At 40.8% G+C, this 15,464-nt stretch overlaps 1 protein-coding gene across 2 annotated transcripts in view; it reads left to right on the forward strand.

Moving 5' to 3' along the window:
- EP300 (E1A binding protein p300) overlaps window positions 1–15,464 on the forward strand; it is a 78,611-nt gene that overhangs the window by 10,247 nt on the left and 52,900 nt on the right. For both annotated transcript variants that reach the window (XM_033161754.1, XM_033161755.1), the window contains exon 2: window positions 6,972–7,630. In XM_033161754.1, coding sequence (XP_033017645.1) covers window positions 6,972–7,630 — 659 coding nt within the window. The remainder of the gene's footprint in view (window positions 1–6,971; window positions 7,631–15,464) is intronic.

The raw sequence follows: 15,464 nt of genomic DNA on the forward strand, positions 1-15,464 counted from the left end.
ATGGCCTTGCTAGCCTGGGAGGCTTAACTTTTCAGTGGTTCCTCACCACAAGTGTACATTAAAGTAAAGAATGTTGACAACATTGTGATTTAAAATTGCATTAATATTTTTGTGAAGAAGCAACACACCTCAGTAGGAAGAGTTCTTGTCTGTCTGATTATTTGAACCTCCATTTAAAAAAACAAAAACAAAAAAAAACCCTTGCTGTTCTTGCCTAGAACTAACATGTCCCTAAAAGAGGAAACCATACCACTGGGAACTAATCCTTTTCAAAATAACTGTTGGCATATAATGGCAACCCTGTAAACTGCTGGCCTTAGTGTAGTGCAGTACTTTTCTGGCCTGACAGAAGCACACAATCTCCATTTTATTGGAGTGCATATTTGATATGATCAGTTTAAAAGTGAGTTCAACCTAAAATTTCCCAGTTTTAAAATCAGTTGTAAGAAGAGGGGAAACCAAATCAGGTGCACCAAACATTCATATTGCAGTTTCATAACACCTGGCAAGTAAATGATATGTTAAGAATATCACAGGACTCCTGGTTAATTGAATACTAATGAAAGTGTTAAATCTCTGGAAAAAGGTATAACCATTATTTTCTAATCCACATTTTATGGAAGTTTTTGTTTTTGTTTCTATAGTTCTAAACATGCTGAAAATGTACACCAGGCTTCCTCAAATTTGGTCCTCCAGATATTTTTGGCCTACAGCTCTCATGATTCTTAGCTAGCAGGGCCAGTTGTCAGGGATGATGGGAACTGTAGTCACAAAACATCTGGAGGGCCAAGTTTGAGGAAGCCTGATGTACACTTTCCACTCAGAATGCTATGAGAAAGGCAGCCTCTGTCTATTGTAGTAAGAGGTTTTAAAAAGCCCTCATTGCATTGTGTTTTATATTAGAAGTTCATATTATCCATTATCTTTCTTCACTACCAAAATAAATCAATTGTACTTTAGATAGAGACATACCTTAGAATGCTGTCTTTAAAAAGTTGCATGGCATTGTTGGGTTGCTTGCCTTGCAGTTTCTTTGGGCGTGGCAGATATTTGTGTTTTTCTTTATTTCTTCCTTGTTTGCTGAAGGATAGCATAATCCAGGAGCTCCATAGTGAGATGTTGCTGCATGTGTGCATACTGACTCCAAGGACTAGAACCCTTCAGGTGTTGCTGAACTACAACTTCCATCAGCCAAGCAAGCATCGCCAATGGCCCAGAATAATGAGAGCTGTAGTTTGGCAACATTTGGAGGGCCCAGCATCTGGCATTTGCATACTGCTCATAGGGATTAGCACTTCCTATGGAAAACTCCATCAAGCACAGTCATGTCAAAGCAGGCCACTATGTGGCAAAGATGAGCTGTTTCCAGTTCTAACAGGCGTTCCTGCTGTCTGACTGTGAACTGCCCTCTCAAGAAAGACTTGCACATGGGAGCAGAGCATGTAGATGGGAATGCAAAGCTAGCTTGGGCCTGGTTTGCAGATAATGCTAAGCCAAATTAACATAGTTTATTAAACAATATAATCACAGGTGTCCCCCACAGATGATCAGGCAAACATTGTCTTGTTTCCCCCCTGCCTCCTTGCCTGCTTTGTGTTCCACCTGATATCCTCAGAAAATGTCTACTGGCATTGCCTAACTTTGACTCCATGGTTCCTTCCATTGGCTGGAAATCTTCCGTACTCCATTTAAATCCTTGGCAGTGCAGTTTATTAACCTTTTCCTTCCACTGCTTTGCTTTATTCCCTTACCCACCAGTCACCCATAGTGTTGTTTTGTCACATAATTCCATTGCTCCTACCTTGGTTAGGACAGAATCCTGCCCTCCTTCCTCAATGAATGAAATGTATCCTGAGTGAGAAGACAAAGTTTAACATTGTTGCAAATACTTGTGGAGTGGAGTTAGAGAAGAGGGACTAATTTTCTTTCACAGACAAGATTCCATGAACCGGACACTTGTTCTCTGGGAGGAAGAATAGGACTTTGTATTTGTGTTGGTGGGTTTTGGTCCAAAGGGAAATCATTGAGTTGCTGCTGCTGGCATTACTTCACCTATCTCATCCTTTCCAAGGTAGCCTGAAGTGTCCATCCTTCCCTTTTCCTGTTTAAAATCCAGCCTTGGGAATTTTTGATATGCTTAGAACAGGCTTCCTCAACCTTGGCTCTCCAGATGTTTTGAGACTACAATTCCCATCATCCCTGACCACTCTTCCTGCTAGCTAAGGATCATGGGAGTTTTAGGCCAAAAACATCTGGATGGCCAAGATTGAGGAAGCCTGGCTTAGAATGTATCTAAGCTGTAAGCCCCACTAAATTTATTGGAGTTTACTTCTGAGTAGACATGTATAGTAATTTAGATAGGAAACCATAGAATCATAGAAGAAAGAAAATTAACTGGGGGAGGGGAAGATTATCCATAAAATGGCTGCTCGCGGACAGAATCTTAATATAAATTTATCTATTAAATTTGTATACTGCCCTAAACCCACAGGTCTCAGGGCAGTTCACAGGATAAAAACAGAATATAAAACCACAAAATGCATAATCAAAACAAAAACAACCCAATAACTCAACCCATGGGTAGTTTTCTGTGGTAGTTTTCTTTTAAAATAATTTTAAAAGCCCCATGTTCACTCATGCAGGCATGACTTTAGATTGTTAGCAACAGGCTTTCAAGCTTTGTAAATAGTAGACAATGAGTGAAGTGGGGAAAGCTGGTCATAATGAGAAATAAACACTTTAATTTTTTATCTCCACTCCACAACTCTTCTGTGTAGTAAAGGTGGGTCAGAGCAGATAAATTTCTCTTAAGGAATGCAATTTTATTAATAGTTGCCATAACACAAGTTGCTTTAAGAAATCTGGAGGTGGAAGAATTGTGTGGGGGAAAGGGCCATGTTACCAGGGAGATCTAGCAGTGACATCATTTATGCTCTTACTACTGTCTCTGTACATTTATGTGGAACAGAGAACCACACTTAAACCGTAGTCAAAAAATTGTCCTGGTTCACATCTCTAAACTAGAGGTGCAAAACTGGATATGGCTGGCAGGTTGGCTCCTTAATTCTCCCACTTCTCATGTGCCAACTTTGACAGATAAGTGGGACCAGTTACAGCAAACTCTTTTGAAGTCCATTTACTGGCGAAGTTTGCATTCATACTGCATCTACACATGGACATTTCTCCTCTGGAGACAGCAGGTGTGGTTTGAATCCAAGTAATTCTGCAGATCTCTTGGGGCTGTAAGTGAGCCCCATTTGCAAAGGAACATTTGTAGCCACGTACTTTCCCTATACTGGACATAGCATATGACTTCAGTTGTGGGGCAGATAGACATGGTTAGGAGGAAATGGCGTAGAATCTGAACCAGGTCATTCTCTCACATAAATACTGTGTGGAATATCTTTTATAATACATATTTTATTGAAATATCAAATTGCTGAAGTATAGTATGTTGAACATTTGAATTTCATTTTGTATAAGGGTGCTCCAAAGATGGAGCAGGTTCTTGCAGGCGCATTTTAGTGGGTGTTTAGGGCTACTTTCTAGCTTGAGTTGGGTGAAACAGGTTTTGAAACTGAAAGTACAGAGTCAATAAAAAGATGCTGTAATTGCTTAGTTGTAGGCACTATCATTTATTTCCTTTGTTGTGTGTCCAAAATGGTTTTGCATAAATAGATGCACTAAGCCTAACATTTGGCAGTTGAGGCTTGTAGCATTTAAAACCTGCTGCCCCCCCAAACCCACTGATGTTTAAAAGGCTTGTGATCTTCTGGTTTTTTGTTTAAGTATTTTTTCATGGTGGAGGGTGTGTGTGTGTGTGTGTACACACATACATACATACATGTGTACTTACAGGTGATGAGAATTTTAGTCATGTCCAAATGACATGTGATCACCAACACATGCGTCTTTTGGGACCCAGAAGAAGGCAGAACAGAAGCAGAGTGTGCTTATATGTGCTCCACTGACATGTATGGGGACCAGGAAGAGAACCAAGGTTTCCTGCCTGTATTTCCGTGCTTAAAGCTGCTTTAGGTTTAAGTAGATTGAGCTGATGCAAACTCAATATACTTGTATGAACGATAGCGTGTTTAAGACCTTTAGTCCAGGCAATTAAGTTGCTAAAAGAAAACCAAGAAGGAGGTATTCTTATAGTAGCACATGAAGAAAACTGGTGTTGCATAGTAAGTTCCTGGTTCATTTCACTTCGGCTGTGAGCTTGCTAGTTGTTTTCACTAGCTACTGTTTTCTTGCCCCCATCTTCAGTATGGTCTTAATACTGACCTACTTTGCAAGTCTATTTGTAAGATATACCAAATTCATCTCTGGAATGCTTTGAACTCTTTGCATATGGCATGGGTGTGGAACCTCTAGCTTGTGTAAATTATTAGACCTAGTGTTTGACCTGCAAGTCTGGCTGCCCCAAGCCACAGAGCCAGCTGCCTGACACCTGAAGTACTGTGTGATGTCATGGATAGGTTGGCAAGGATGTGGCTCTAAAAGAGCATTTGGAAGCTTAAAGTGGGCTTCCAATTGTTTATTTGCAAACGGGACTTGCTGACAGTGTTGATCAGGTGATGTGCACTGACAGTGAGCCCCACTGGGATTAGCCAAGAAGGCACAGTGCTTTTCAAGTGCCAACAATAAACTGATCATTGGTGCTTGAGAAATGTCGTGCCTTGCCTCCAGTGGCTTGAATTCAGACTGCATGGGCAAAAAGGAAAAGGAGCCATGTGATGTCAGATGATTGATAGATGGTCAGCACTGCCCATCTGTCAAAGCAAACCTGCTGAGGGGTTGCAGAATAGGGGAGGCGGGTATCTGGCCTCCCAGCCAGATCCAGTTCTTTCACCACAATCAATGGTTTACAAACACAATGTGACATTATTTTTACAATGAAAGCTTTCAACATGAGTTAGTTAGAATCTTGCAGGAGTAAAAGAAATTAAGCCTTGAATATATAAATATGAAGGAATGTGGTATAGTTGATATTTTATTTGATTTGCACAGGAGAGCCTTGGTTTAAGCCATTGCTAAGCATTATTCACCTTGGGTCAGTTACTATTGCTCAGCCTGACATATTCTGTAGGGTTGTGGAGGGAAAATGTGAATTTTTAAAAACTCATTTTTAATTTCAAGTAACAAAACAAGGAATGCAGAGCTTAGTAGTTATACAGAAAACAAAGAAAAAAAGAGGCTGATGGTTGTAGTTTTAGATGTTCCAAGAAAGGCAATCAAATGAAAGTGTCTCCTCATAAGGTTTGTGTAATGGTGCCTCACGAGTAACGGAGCAGGAGCCCAAACAGTCTTTTGCTGTTTTATTGTGCATACTATTTACAGTGCTGAGCTACAAAATGCATGTCTGCCTCAGTCGCTGGCAGAATCCGGGAGTGGCCCCTTCTAGCTTCTCCCCCAGCATAAGAACTTTGGCACCCCAAGTCTCCTCCTACCCTACTTGCGTTTCATTCCTCTGCGCAACTGGGGCGACGGAAATGGCGTGCCTCCTTCCTGACCAGCCGGGCGAGGTGAGCGCAGGGTCTCAGCAACATCCCCAAGCCCTCTCCCCACCAGGCTCCCTGTTTGTGGCTCCTGGCTAGAAGAGGTGCTGGGGCTCTCAGTGGCATCCCTAAGTCCTCTCCCCGCCAGACTGGTTCCTTCCCTCCTCCCCACTGGAGGTGTGGCGGCTTTCCCTGCTGGAAGAGGTGCTGCTGCTCAATTGGGGCTCTCTGTATGCTAATGGACCCTCCGTTCCCCTCAGTGGGCCAGGTGGCAGTTCCCTGACAGGTTCCATGAGTTGATTGTCTTAACAAAGTAAATAAAAGGATACTTGTCATATAGAACGTGTGAATTTTCCTTCCCCACCCTCCAGTCAGTATTCCTTTTGTAAAATGGTTACCGTATATACTTGAGTATAAGCCTAGTTTTTCAGCACATTTTTTGTGCTGAAAAGGCTGCCCTCGGCTTATACTCAAGTGAGGCAGGCGGTCCTAGCCTTCTCTGTATAACACAAGGGAACATTGCGCTGTGGGTTAAACCACAGAGTCCTAGGGCTTGCTGATCAGAAGAATGGCGGTTCGAAACCCTGCGACGGGGTGAGCTCCACAGCAGCAAAGGAGGAAGAGGAAGGAGCAGCCTAAAGGGCTGCTTTCGGGCTGCTCGTTCCTCCTCCTCTACCACAGCGGCAAAGGTGAACCGGCTTATACTTGAGTCAATAAGCTTTCCCAGGTTTTTGTAGGGAAATTAGGTGCCTCGGCTTATATTTGGGTCGACTTATACTCGGGTATATACGGTAATCTGACCAGAAGCACAATACCTATGAAATCCAGGCTTCAGAAAGATTTGCAATTAAAGTTTTCCAAAAAATTTTGCAGTCACTAATCTAGCTACAGTTAATAAATGGAGAATCAGGTTTTTATTGGTTATGTTCTAAATCCGAGGAGAAAAATTATTGTAGGGCTGTAGCGATTGTCCCATCATTTGATTGTTTGAAAAACGTTTTCCCTAAAGGGAATAATTTTGGGGCAAAACCACACATATGTACTAGAGAGCCAGATAAATTGCATTCCTGCTAGCAAAGGTTGGATGTGTTATGATTAATTCTATATAATCTGGCTGGGCACATGTACCAGTGATGTGCTATATTTAAAGCATTTTCTCAAGTTTTAATTGAGATTGATCCAAATGGCAGTTTATTCCAAATGTGTTCCCAGAATTGTTCCTCTATTCTCCAAAATCTTTTCCCCATTTTAGTCTTAATGAAGTGAGAAGAAGGGTAGCCAATTGTGTGAAGCTTTTATATAGTTGGGGAAATGTGAAAAACTTACAAAAAAACCCAAACTGTTTATGCTTCTAGGCTTGCTGCATAGTTAATTGGATAAGAAAAGTGCCAGCATTGAAAAGAGCTAAATTTGATATGAAATATCTTCTCAGTGTTCTAAACCATTTCTTTTGTTTTTTCCTTTCCCTAGATTTTGGATCCCTGTTTGATCTGGAACATGACTTACCAGATGAACTGATCAGCTCCACAGAATTGGGACTTACCAATGGTGGTGATATTAATCAGCTGCAGACTAGTCTTGGTATGGCACAAGATGCTGCTTCAAAACACAAACAGTTGTCTGAACTGTTACGTGCTGGTAGCTCACCAAACCTTAATATGGGAGTTGGTGGGCCAGGTCAGGGCATGGCCAGCCAACCCCAGCAGAACAATCCTGGAATGGGAATCTTAAACAGTATGGTCAAAAGCCCCATGGCACAGGCAGCATTGACATCTCCAAATTTGGGGATGGGTGCAAGTGGACCAAATCAAGGTCCGTCTACTCAACCCACTGCAGGAATGATGCCAGCAGTGAACAATCCAGTAAATCCGCCTGGAATGGGAATGAATGCAGGAATAAATGCTGGCATGAATCCTGGTATGTTGGCTTCTGGAAATGGACAAGGCATGATGCAGGGGCAAGTTTTAAATGGTTCGATTGGAGCAGGAAGAGGACGTTCCAACATGTCATACTCAAACCCAGGAATGGGTAATGCTGGTAACTTGTTGGCTGAGACATTGCAGCAAGGTTCTCCGCAGATAGGAGGACAGACAGGCTTGAGGGGTCCACAGCCTGGAGCAATGGGCAAGGTAAGACAAAGTTTTTCTTGTGATCACATTTAAGTTTTTGAAGTATAGTATTTCAAAATACCGGAACATTTCCATAAAACAGGCTTGTGAGAAGCATTCACTGCAATTATGAATGATACCTGGGAATATTTAAGCATATGAATACATGATAAGTAGGCATGTAGCATTATATGAAAAGTTGTATTTCTAAAAACCTCACAGTCTTACAGTTACAGTATTGCCATTCAAAATGATGTATTGAGTTTATAGCTTTCAATAGTACCTATGATTGGTGTATTAGTTCTTCAGTTGCAGAATAATCCTACAGGTGGTGTTGATACTGAAGATGAATTTTTCCCCTAGTATTAAAACTACTAGGAAGACTAATATTGCTATTCTTCAGTGAATCATTGCTATAATTGTGGGTGGGGTGGGTATATATGTGCATGCAATATTTTCCTTGATTTGTTAAGTAGTGGCTAGGTTTAACACAGCTGTTACCCATGATTGATAACTTCAACCTACAGATGCGGCATTTCTGAATACAGATGCTGGTGCCAAACAAGAGAGTTTGTATGGTGGTTGTAGATATTTTGTAGTCACTTTTGCAAATTAGATGGTAGACCTGCAGGACTTCTCATATCTCAGTACTTGGAAAAAAACAGTACTGTGAGTGTAATAAGGCACCAAGAACAGTATCTTCACTAATTAGAATGAATAACCTATTGCTTTGTAAGTGGTGGAGCAGAAAAATGCTGTGCATTTCATTACTAATCATGTAGCTTTGGTATAACCTCTGCACATAGTTGTTTACTATTTCAGGAGAAAGGATAGTAAACAGCTTTTCTCTTACTTATTTTGGTACAATGTTTAGATTAAGCATCTAAAATGAGTCCTCAATTGGTACTTACCTAGCAGGTGCTTGTCCTGTGGGAAATATGTAGTAAACTGCCAGGTTGCTCTCATTGAGTGGTAGCCAGTGAGAGTTAACACATGATTGCACAGAGCAGCAAATAGAGGTCTTGGGTGCTTTATGTAAAATGGGTGGGGAACTGTATCTAGCTGGTGGGCTGTACCCTGGGGTCTCCCACCAATGGTGGGCCATTTTGACAGGTAGGCGAGCCTCTGCCCACCTGGAAATTACTCTGTGTCACTGTGATGGCAGTTGACATATTTTTACTTGGCAGTTCTACAAAGGAAATTCTAGTTCATTCAAGCCTGACTTGGAAGTTAACATCAAGCTGCTGATACAGGCCAACTTCATGCTCTACTTTGAGCAGGGATTCAGTGCATTATGGAGTACTATATGGGGAACTCCATGGTTCAGCTGATCCCAGTAGGGTTGCTGCCACTGCCAAAACCAGCTGATCAGCAGTCATAGCAAGTCTCCCTTGCCAATGAACAATTGGGAGTGTACTTTAAGGCTCCCAGTAGATAATGACTGCCAATGCACAATCTGCCTCATACCTGATATCACATGACATCAGTTGTGGGGTAGGTGGGTGTGGTTTTGGGAAAGCAGCCTCACAAGCCAAATTGGGAACAGTGCTAGGTCTAAGTAGGCCCACAGGCTAGAGGGTCCTCATGCCTGGTGATGGATTTAGTCAAAAATATATGAAGGGCACCATGTTGGTTAGGATTTCTTTAGTAGAATAGATCTGTGCAGTCTTTGCATATAATACCTTTTCATCTGTCTTTTGAAAACTCATTTGCTCTAATGACTAAACATAACAATGTGTTTAGTTGCCGTAGCGTGACCCTCACTGGCAGGTATGGTTTACTACTTAGATGCAGACTGGGTTTGCAAGTTGCTTGGCTGATGAGCTTGCTTGATCAGTCAACCTGCTTGCCTCACATTTCCATCTTTGTGAGATGTTTAGCATGTCAAAGAGTGAAACTTGTAAAGGGGATATAGCAAATTCTGATCTCAGGTTCCTAAGGTCTGCAGAATCTCAGTTGATAGTTCAGACATAAATCTTGCAAGCAGACTTTAAAGGCAATAACTAGCTCTTAAGTAACAATGTAGAACAAAGATTTTAAAGTTTGGATGTATATAGGTGCAGTGACAAGATAAGAATAAAATTTTATTTTTAGAAAGTTTGTTTTTTATGGGAAGAATGGACATCACACTGTCAGTAGCAAGGGAAATGGAAGTGTGTGACCAAAAAAATAGTATGGTGTTCTTCGTTTTTGTTTTTTAATTCAAGTAGTGGGAAGACAGGAGAGGCTGGGCTTTAGCAATTAATTGTAACTACTATTGTAGGTGCAGTTGACTACACACATATTCAAGTGACAAAATATGAATTTCAATTTATCAAAAGCAGTACCTAATTTTATAGCAAGATGAAATCTGGAATTTCAGAAAAATATGTAGCACCACTGCTTAGTATAACTAGAAACAACACCGTCTTATAATATAAAATAAATTTGCCATTGTAAATGTAACACCCCCACCCCCACCAAAAATACTTAATGATCCATGTTTTATCAACATGTTTGATTTCATTGTATATTTGTCCAGTCAATTGAACAGTGTCTAAACCCTGAAAGAGAATGCAAGTGTGTTTGATTTAGTCTGAGAACTTACTGGAATCTAAATTGAAGAGTAGAGGAATCCTGGCCCCAGATGCAGGGAATTAATCAACTTTTTTGTAGTTGAATTCTTGAAGCAAAAACATTTTTTGCTTGACATGAGAGAGCTTGTTGCTATTGAAGAATGTTTTTGTGACAGGACTACTGCATTACTGTACTTCCATCGCTATTTCTGTGCTTGAGATGGCAGGGTTTTTTTTTTTAAATAAAGTGAATGAGTTAAACACACCCACTGCAGAATGCCTCATTACTAGTGACTACTGTAGGTACATGTTCACATTTGGAAGTTGGGGAAGTGGAATCACTTCATTTTTGCCTACTAGTGTATTTTTTGGTTTACATGGGAAATGATTTTAGCAAGGTATGTGTGAATGAGGCGGACAGTAATGCATGGAAAAGGGAAGTCTTGCAGTCATTGCTGATTTCAGAGTAAAGAACAAATATGACAGTGACAAGTCCCTACAATTTGCTGTCCGTGCCCTCTCCCTAGCAGGCATCTTTCACCTCACCTGATCAGGGGAGCATGCAGGCTTGGGAGCTGCAGCTTGAAGGCAGCGGCATCCAACAACCTTCTCGGCTTCACTGATGTGGTCCAAAGGAAAGGAAAGTTTGGTTGCAAGTTCCAAAGTTGTTGACCCTTTAAAAAAAAAAAAGGATTGATGTTGTTGAGCTTTTTTATGATTTTTACCCCAGGAAATAAACTGCCACAGGGTCCAGATTAAACCAACCAGCAGGCCAGATTAGGCCCCCGAAATGGACTTTGGACATGCCAGGTGTAGGGTTTAATCCGTAGCCTTTTCTTCACCTGAACATGTCTCACAAAGCAGCGGGTACGAATTTTTTCTCAGGGTTTACTGGTCAGTTCACTTCCTATTACTGTATATGACTCAGGCTGGGAACAATCTTGTATAGGTTGTGTTCTAGCTCTAACAGCTACTGTAGTAAAGATACATTGTGCCACCTTCTGATCTCCACTATAATGATAACTCCATTTAATATTACTATTTTGGGGAAGGTTTGCTATTTATGTATTGCCCTTACAAATAACTGGTGTATTCTGTGGCTTCCAAGATGAAAACTGTAACACCTATTTCAACATGGATTTCCTGGAAAAATTTCCAACAGTGATCTAGTTTGCCATATTTTCTTGTATTTAATAAACAAAACTAAAATCTTGGAAACTATCAAGCTTACTTAATATTTGCATTTGGCATCTTTTCATTTTTGCTAATGAACTTATGAAACAGAAATTTTCATGGAAAAATAAAGCTCTGAAAAGTTTTCTGCTCCACATTACTGCTGCACATTGTTGAGAACTCTTGTGCCTTGCATGGACATGAAACACATGAATAGTGGCTCTGGAGTGATGCCGTTTCCTTATCTCAGTCTATGGGGCTTATATGTTTTATTTCCCAAAGCACCTAGAATTCTAAGTTGCAAACATTTTTATTTATTACCTGATTATATACTGCCTTGGAACTGCATCTTTCAGGCCCTCAAGGTCTGAGCCAGCAGAAATTTTTACTGGCTCTTTCTTGGTGGCAGTTGTTTAAGCTAACCCTGGTTTGGGAAAGGTTTTGAATCTGAGAGCAAAACTGGCATGTTTACCTAAAGATGCTTACAGCCAATAAAAATCAATATAGATTAACAACAAAGTTGCAAAGCAACAACACTGTCTTTCAAATGGATGCAAATATGTATTTGATCAACACAGTTATAGGTGGCAGTTTAGAATTTGATTTCATATGGTTGTATCCAATAGTAGCCTTGCTGTATTGAAAAGTGTTTCTGCTCTCAAGATAGGGCACACACCTTTAACTGATACTACTACCTTCTGCAGACCTTAGTGCCATATCTCACTGGCTAAATTTAAAGGTTAAAAAAAAGTAAAGGACCCTTGACAGTTAAGTCAAGTTGCAAACGACTCTGGGGTTGTGGCGCTCATCTCGTTTTACTGGCCGAGGGCTTCCGGGTCATGTGGCCAGCGTGACTAAGCTGCTTCTGGCGAAACCAGAGCAGTGCACGGAAACGCCATTTACCTTCCCACTGGAGCAGTACCTATTTATCTACTTGCACTTTGACGTGCTTTTGAATTGCTAGGGTGGCAGGAAAGTTTAAAGGTACTGGGGTGCAAATATAATCCTCATTAATTTATTGATCACCTTTTTTTTAAAAAAAAACCACCTCATGTTGATGTATAATTAAAACAAGTTATAACAGCCACACACTGCTCTGAGTTACTGCAGAGCGGGCTTCTGAGATCTTTGGAACTTGCAGGAAAAACTTAAATACAGGCATTTTCAGATAGCCAAATAGCAGTTGGAAAGATAGTGACCCTGCTACCAGATCCAGCTTTGTGACTTTAAGCCTACAAAATGCAGTGCTGCAACCTTTTATTAGTTGAAGAAGCTTCATAATTCTATAATGAGAATTTCAGCTTCTGAAGATTAATTGGCTTATGTAAACAGATTTTTACAAAACTATTTCTTTATTACCAAAAGTTCTTAAGTAAAACTGCAGGTGTCAGGCATAATTTGGGGGCATAGCTTTGTTCTTTACAAAGGCAAATGTTCTTCTAGGGTGGTGCCTCCTGTAACATAGGCATAAATAATCTGAAAACTGAATGTCTCTCCCTTAAACAGTTTCATTCGTATGCAAATGCACACAGAGCTAAATTTTAATGCACTTTTACTCAAAATGCATTTTTTAGCATTGTGCGTTCTTACTCAAGCAAATCCATTGAACAAAGTAGGACTACTGATAAATGTACATATGATTACAGGCTTAGTCTCTTGGTTATACCTCACAAGACTGATAAACTCTACTAAGATTTCTTTAATAGTCTGACAACTTTAATAATATAATAATACTTAACATGTGAAGATTCAGTTTAATGAGCAATTGGAGTATACTGTCTTCAAATCCTGAAATTTACTTGAGTGGTAATTTGAGAAGCAAAGAAGATTGTTTAACGTAAATTGTAGATACAGTTTTGCTCTGCTTCTGTCAGTTTTAGCAGAAAGGACACTCTTTTTAGCTTAGACACCCCCATTTGTAATGTATATTCTTAGGCTAGCTGAAGAGCCTATTAGAGGGAAATCTGAAATGGAGGCTGAGACTCAAGAGTGTATTCAACTGGTTTGGCTGTTGGCAGAGAGCCCAAGTTTCACTTTTTGAGGTGGAGTTAGTGCAAACTGACAACAAGCATGCTTGATCTGTGTTGCTCTCCAACCAGCTGTTGTCAATACCCCACAACCGAGTCTAGAAAAGTAAACTGGGAACAGGAGGTTTTTGACTGGTCTAAAAATGAAAATTGTGAAAGTATTTTGTAGCCAACGTATAGCTGAGCTTCACCTTCAAATGAAATACTTGACTTCTTTTGTATGGCAAAGCAAAATGGCATGGCTGTTATGCATAGCAGGATGAGCATTTTCTTCTACTTTCATGGGGTTATAATATATAGATGCTTTATCTGCTGGAAACATTCTTGTCAACTAACACTTTGTTGTGCAAAGGTTTGATATTTGTGCTTTTATAAAAGCCCTTATCCTGAATTCTAAATAGGTGGAAAGCAGTGGTGTGAATTTCCATTTTCTAAAATGGATCTAATTTTTTCCAATGCCCAGTTTAAATCAGCTTTGCAAATCTGATTATGATAATTGTTGGACTTTGTTGTTGTTGTTCAGTCGTGTCCGACTCTTCGTGACCCCATGGACCAGAGCACGCCAGGCACCCCTATCCTCCACTGCCTCCCACAGTTTGGCCAAATTCATGCCAGTCGCTTCGAGAACACTGTCCAACCATCTCATCCTCTGTCGTCCCCTTCTCCTTGTGCCTTCCATCTTTCCCAACATCAGGGTCTTTTCCAGGGGGTCTTCTCTTCTCATGAGAAGAGAAGAGATTGTTGGACTTAGTCTATACCAGGAGTGGCCAACAGGTCGATCGCGAGGAAGTTCCTGGTAGATCGCGGGTAGATCTTGGGTTCCTTAGTGAACAGCAGCCTAAAAGGGGAATAAAGCTCTCCCCCTGTAAAAAGCTCTCCAACTCTTATCTTTCTCCCACTCCCAAAATCTCAATAACAATGGGCAATTACTGGGAGAGCTCTTGCCGAAATGGACACTCTGTGTGTGAGTGTGTGTGTGTGTGTGTGTGTGAGTGTGTGTGTGTGTGTGTGTGTGTGTGTGTTGCGCAGGATGGTCCCGCCTCCCTCTTGCCGAGGCAAAGAGTTCTTACCCGTGTAAGCGGCTCCTGTCCCTTTGGAGCCACAAAGCCAGCTGCCTCCCCTTTCCCTGCATGCCTGCCAGGTGGCTGGCTGGCACCTCCCAAGCATCCAGGAGAGCGATCCCTGCAGAGGCTTAGGATGGAAGTGTGAAGCTTCTTTCCCAAGCCTCCCTCCCTCCCCCACCCCACTCCCCAGCCTTCCCTCTGTGAAAGTACGGTAGCATTTATCACTACCCATGAGGAGGCGGCGGCAGCAGCAGCAGCAAGATGAACATTTGGGGAAGATGTGAATTACTGGTAGGTAGGTTTGACTTTAAATGGAAATTGAATCAGATTTCTCCCTCATTCCTACCTCATATGAAAGCCCCCAGAGCTCTCTGTAATGAACAAAAAAGAAGAAAGTCCCACTTCTTTTGCCTTTATTAAAATAATTGTGTAGGTCCAAACCATACTGTCCTTAGAGCTAAGGGACTCAATGTGGGAAGCTCACATATTTATTGTCTGCCCCCCCTTACTAGGGGATAAAGTCTCTCCTCATTTGTTAATGACAGTGATGGTGGTTCTTAATGGCACTGTTGACTGCTGTTCACTTTACATTGTTGAAATATTATTCTGATATACTGGTAGTTTATTAAATAGTTTAGTTAGTACAACATTTGATTCAGAATATTTTTTTCCCTTGTTTTCCTCCTCTGAAAACTAGTTGCATCTTACGGCCAGGTGCACCTTATGGAGCGAAAAATATGGTATGTGGCCGAAATTGATTCTGTTATTCTGGAGTTAGAAAAAAGATTTGGCGACTTCAAAAAAAAATGAATTAATTGTAGAGTACATGTCATTTCCATTCATTTCTGATTTGGACATTTAAAAAATTGTAGTCATTATCAGTACAAATTACTCATTGTGCAAAACATCTCTTGAAAATGAGATATTAATTCTGAAAAATGACATTTTTCTGAGGGCCCGTGCAGAAGAATCATCATTTTGGGAATTTGTGCCTAGACAGAAATTTCCAAATTGGAGAAAATGCAGCAAAACTTTA

The sequence above is a fragment of the Lacerta agilis genome, chromosome 10 (genome assembly GCF_009819535.1).
Source record: "Lacerta agilis isolate rLacAgi1 chromosome 10, rLacAgi1.pri, whole genome shotgun sequence".
In the NCBI taxonomy this organism is placed as follows: Eukaryota; Metazoa; Chordata; class Lepidosauria; order Squamata; family Lacertidae; genus Lacerta; species Lacerta agilis.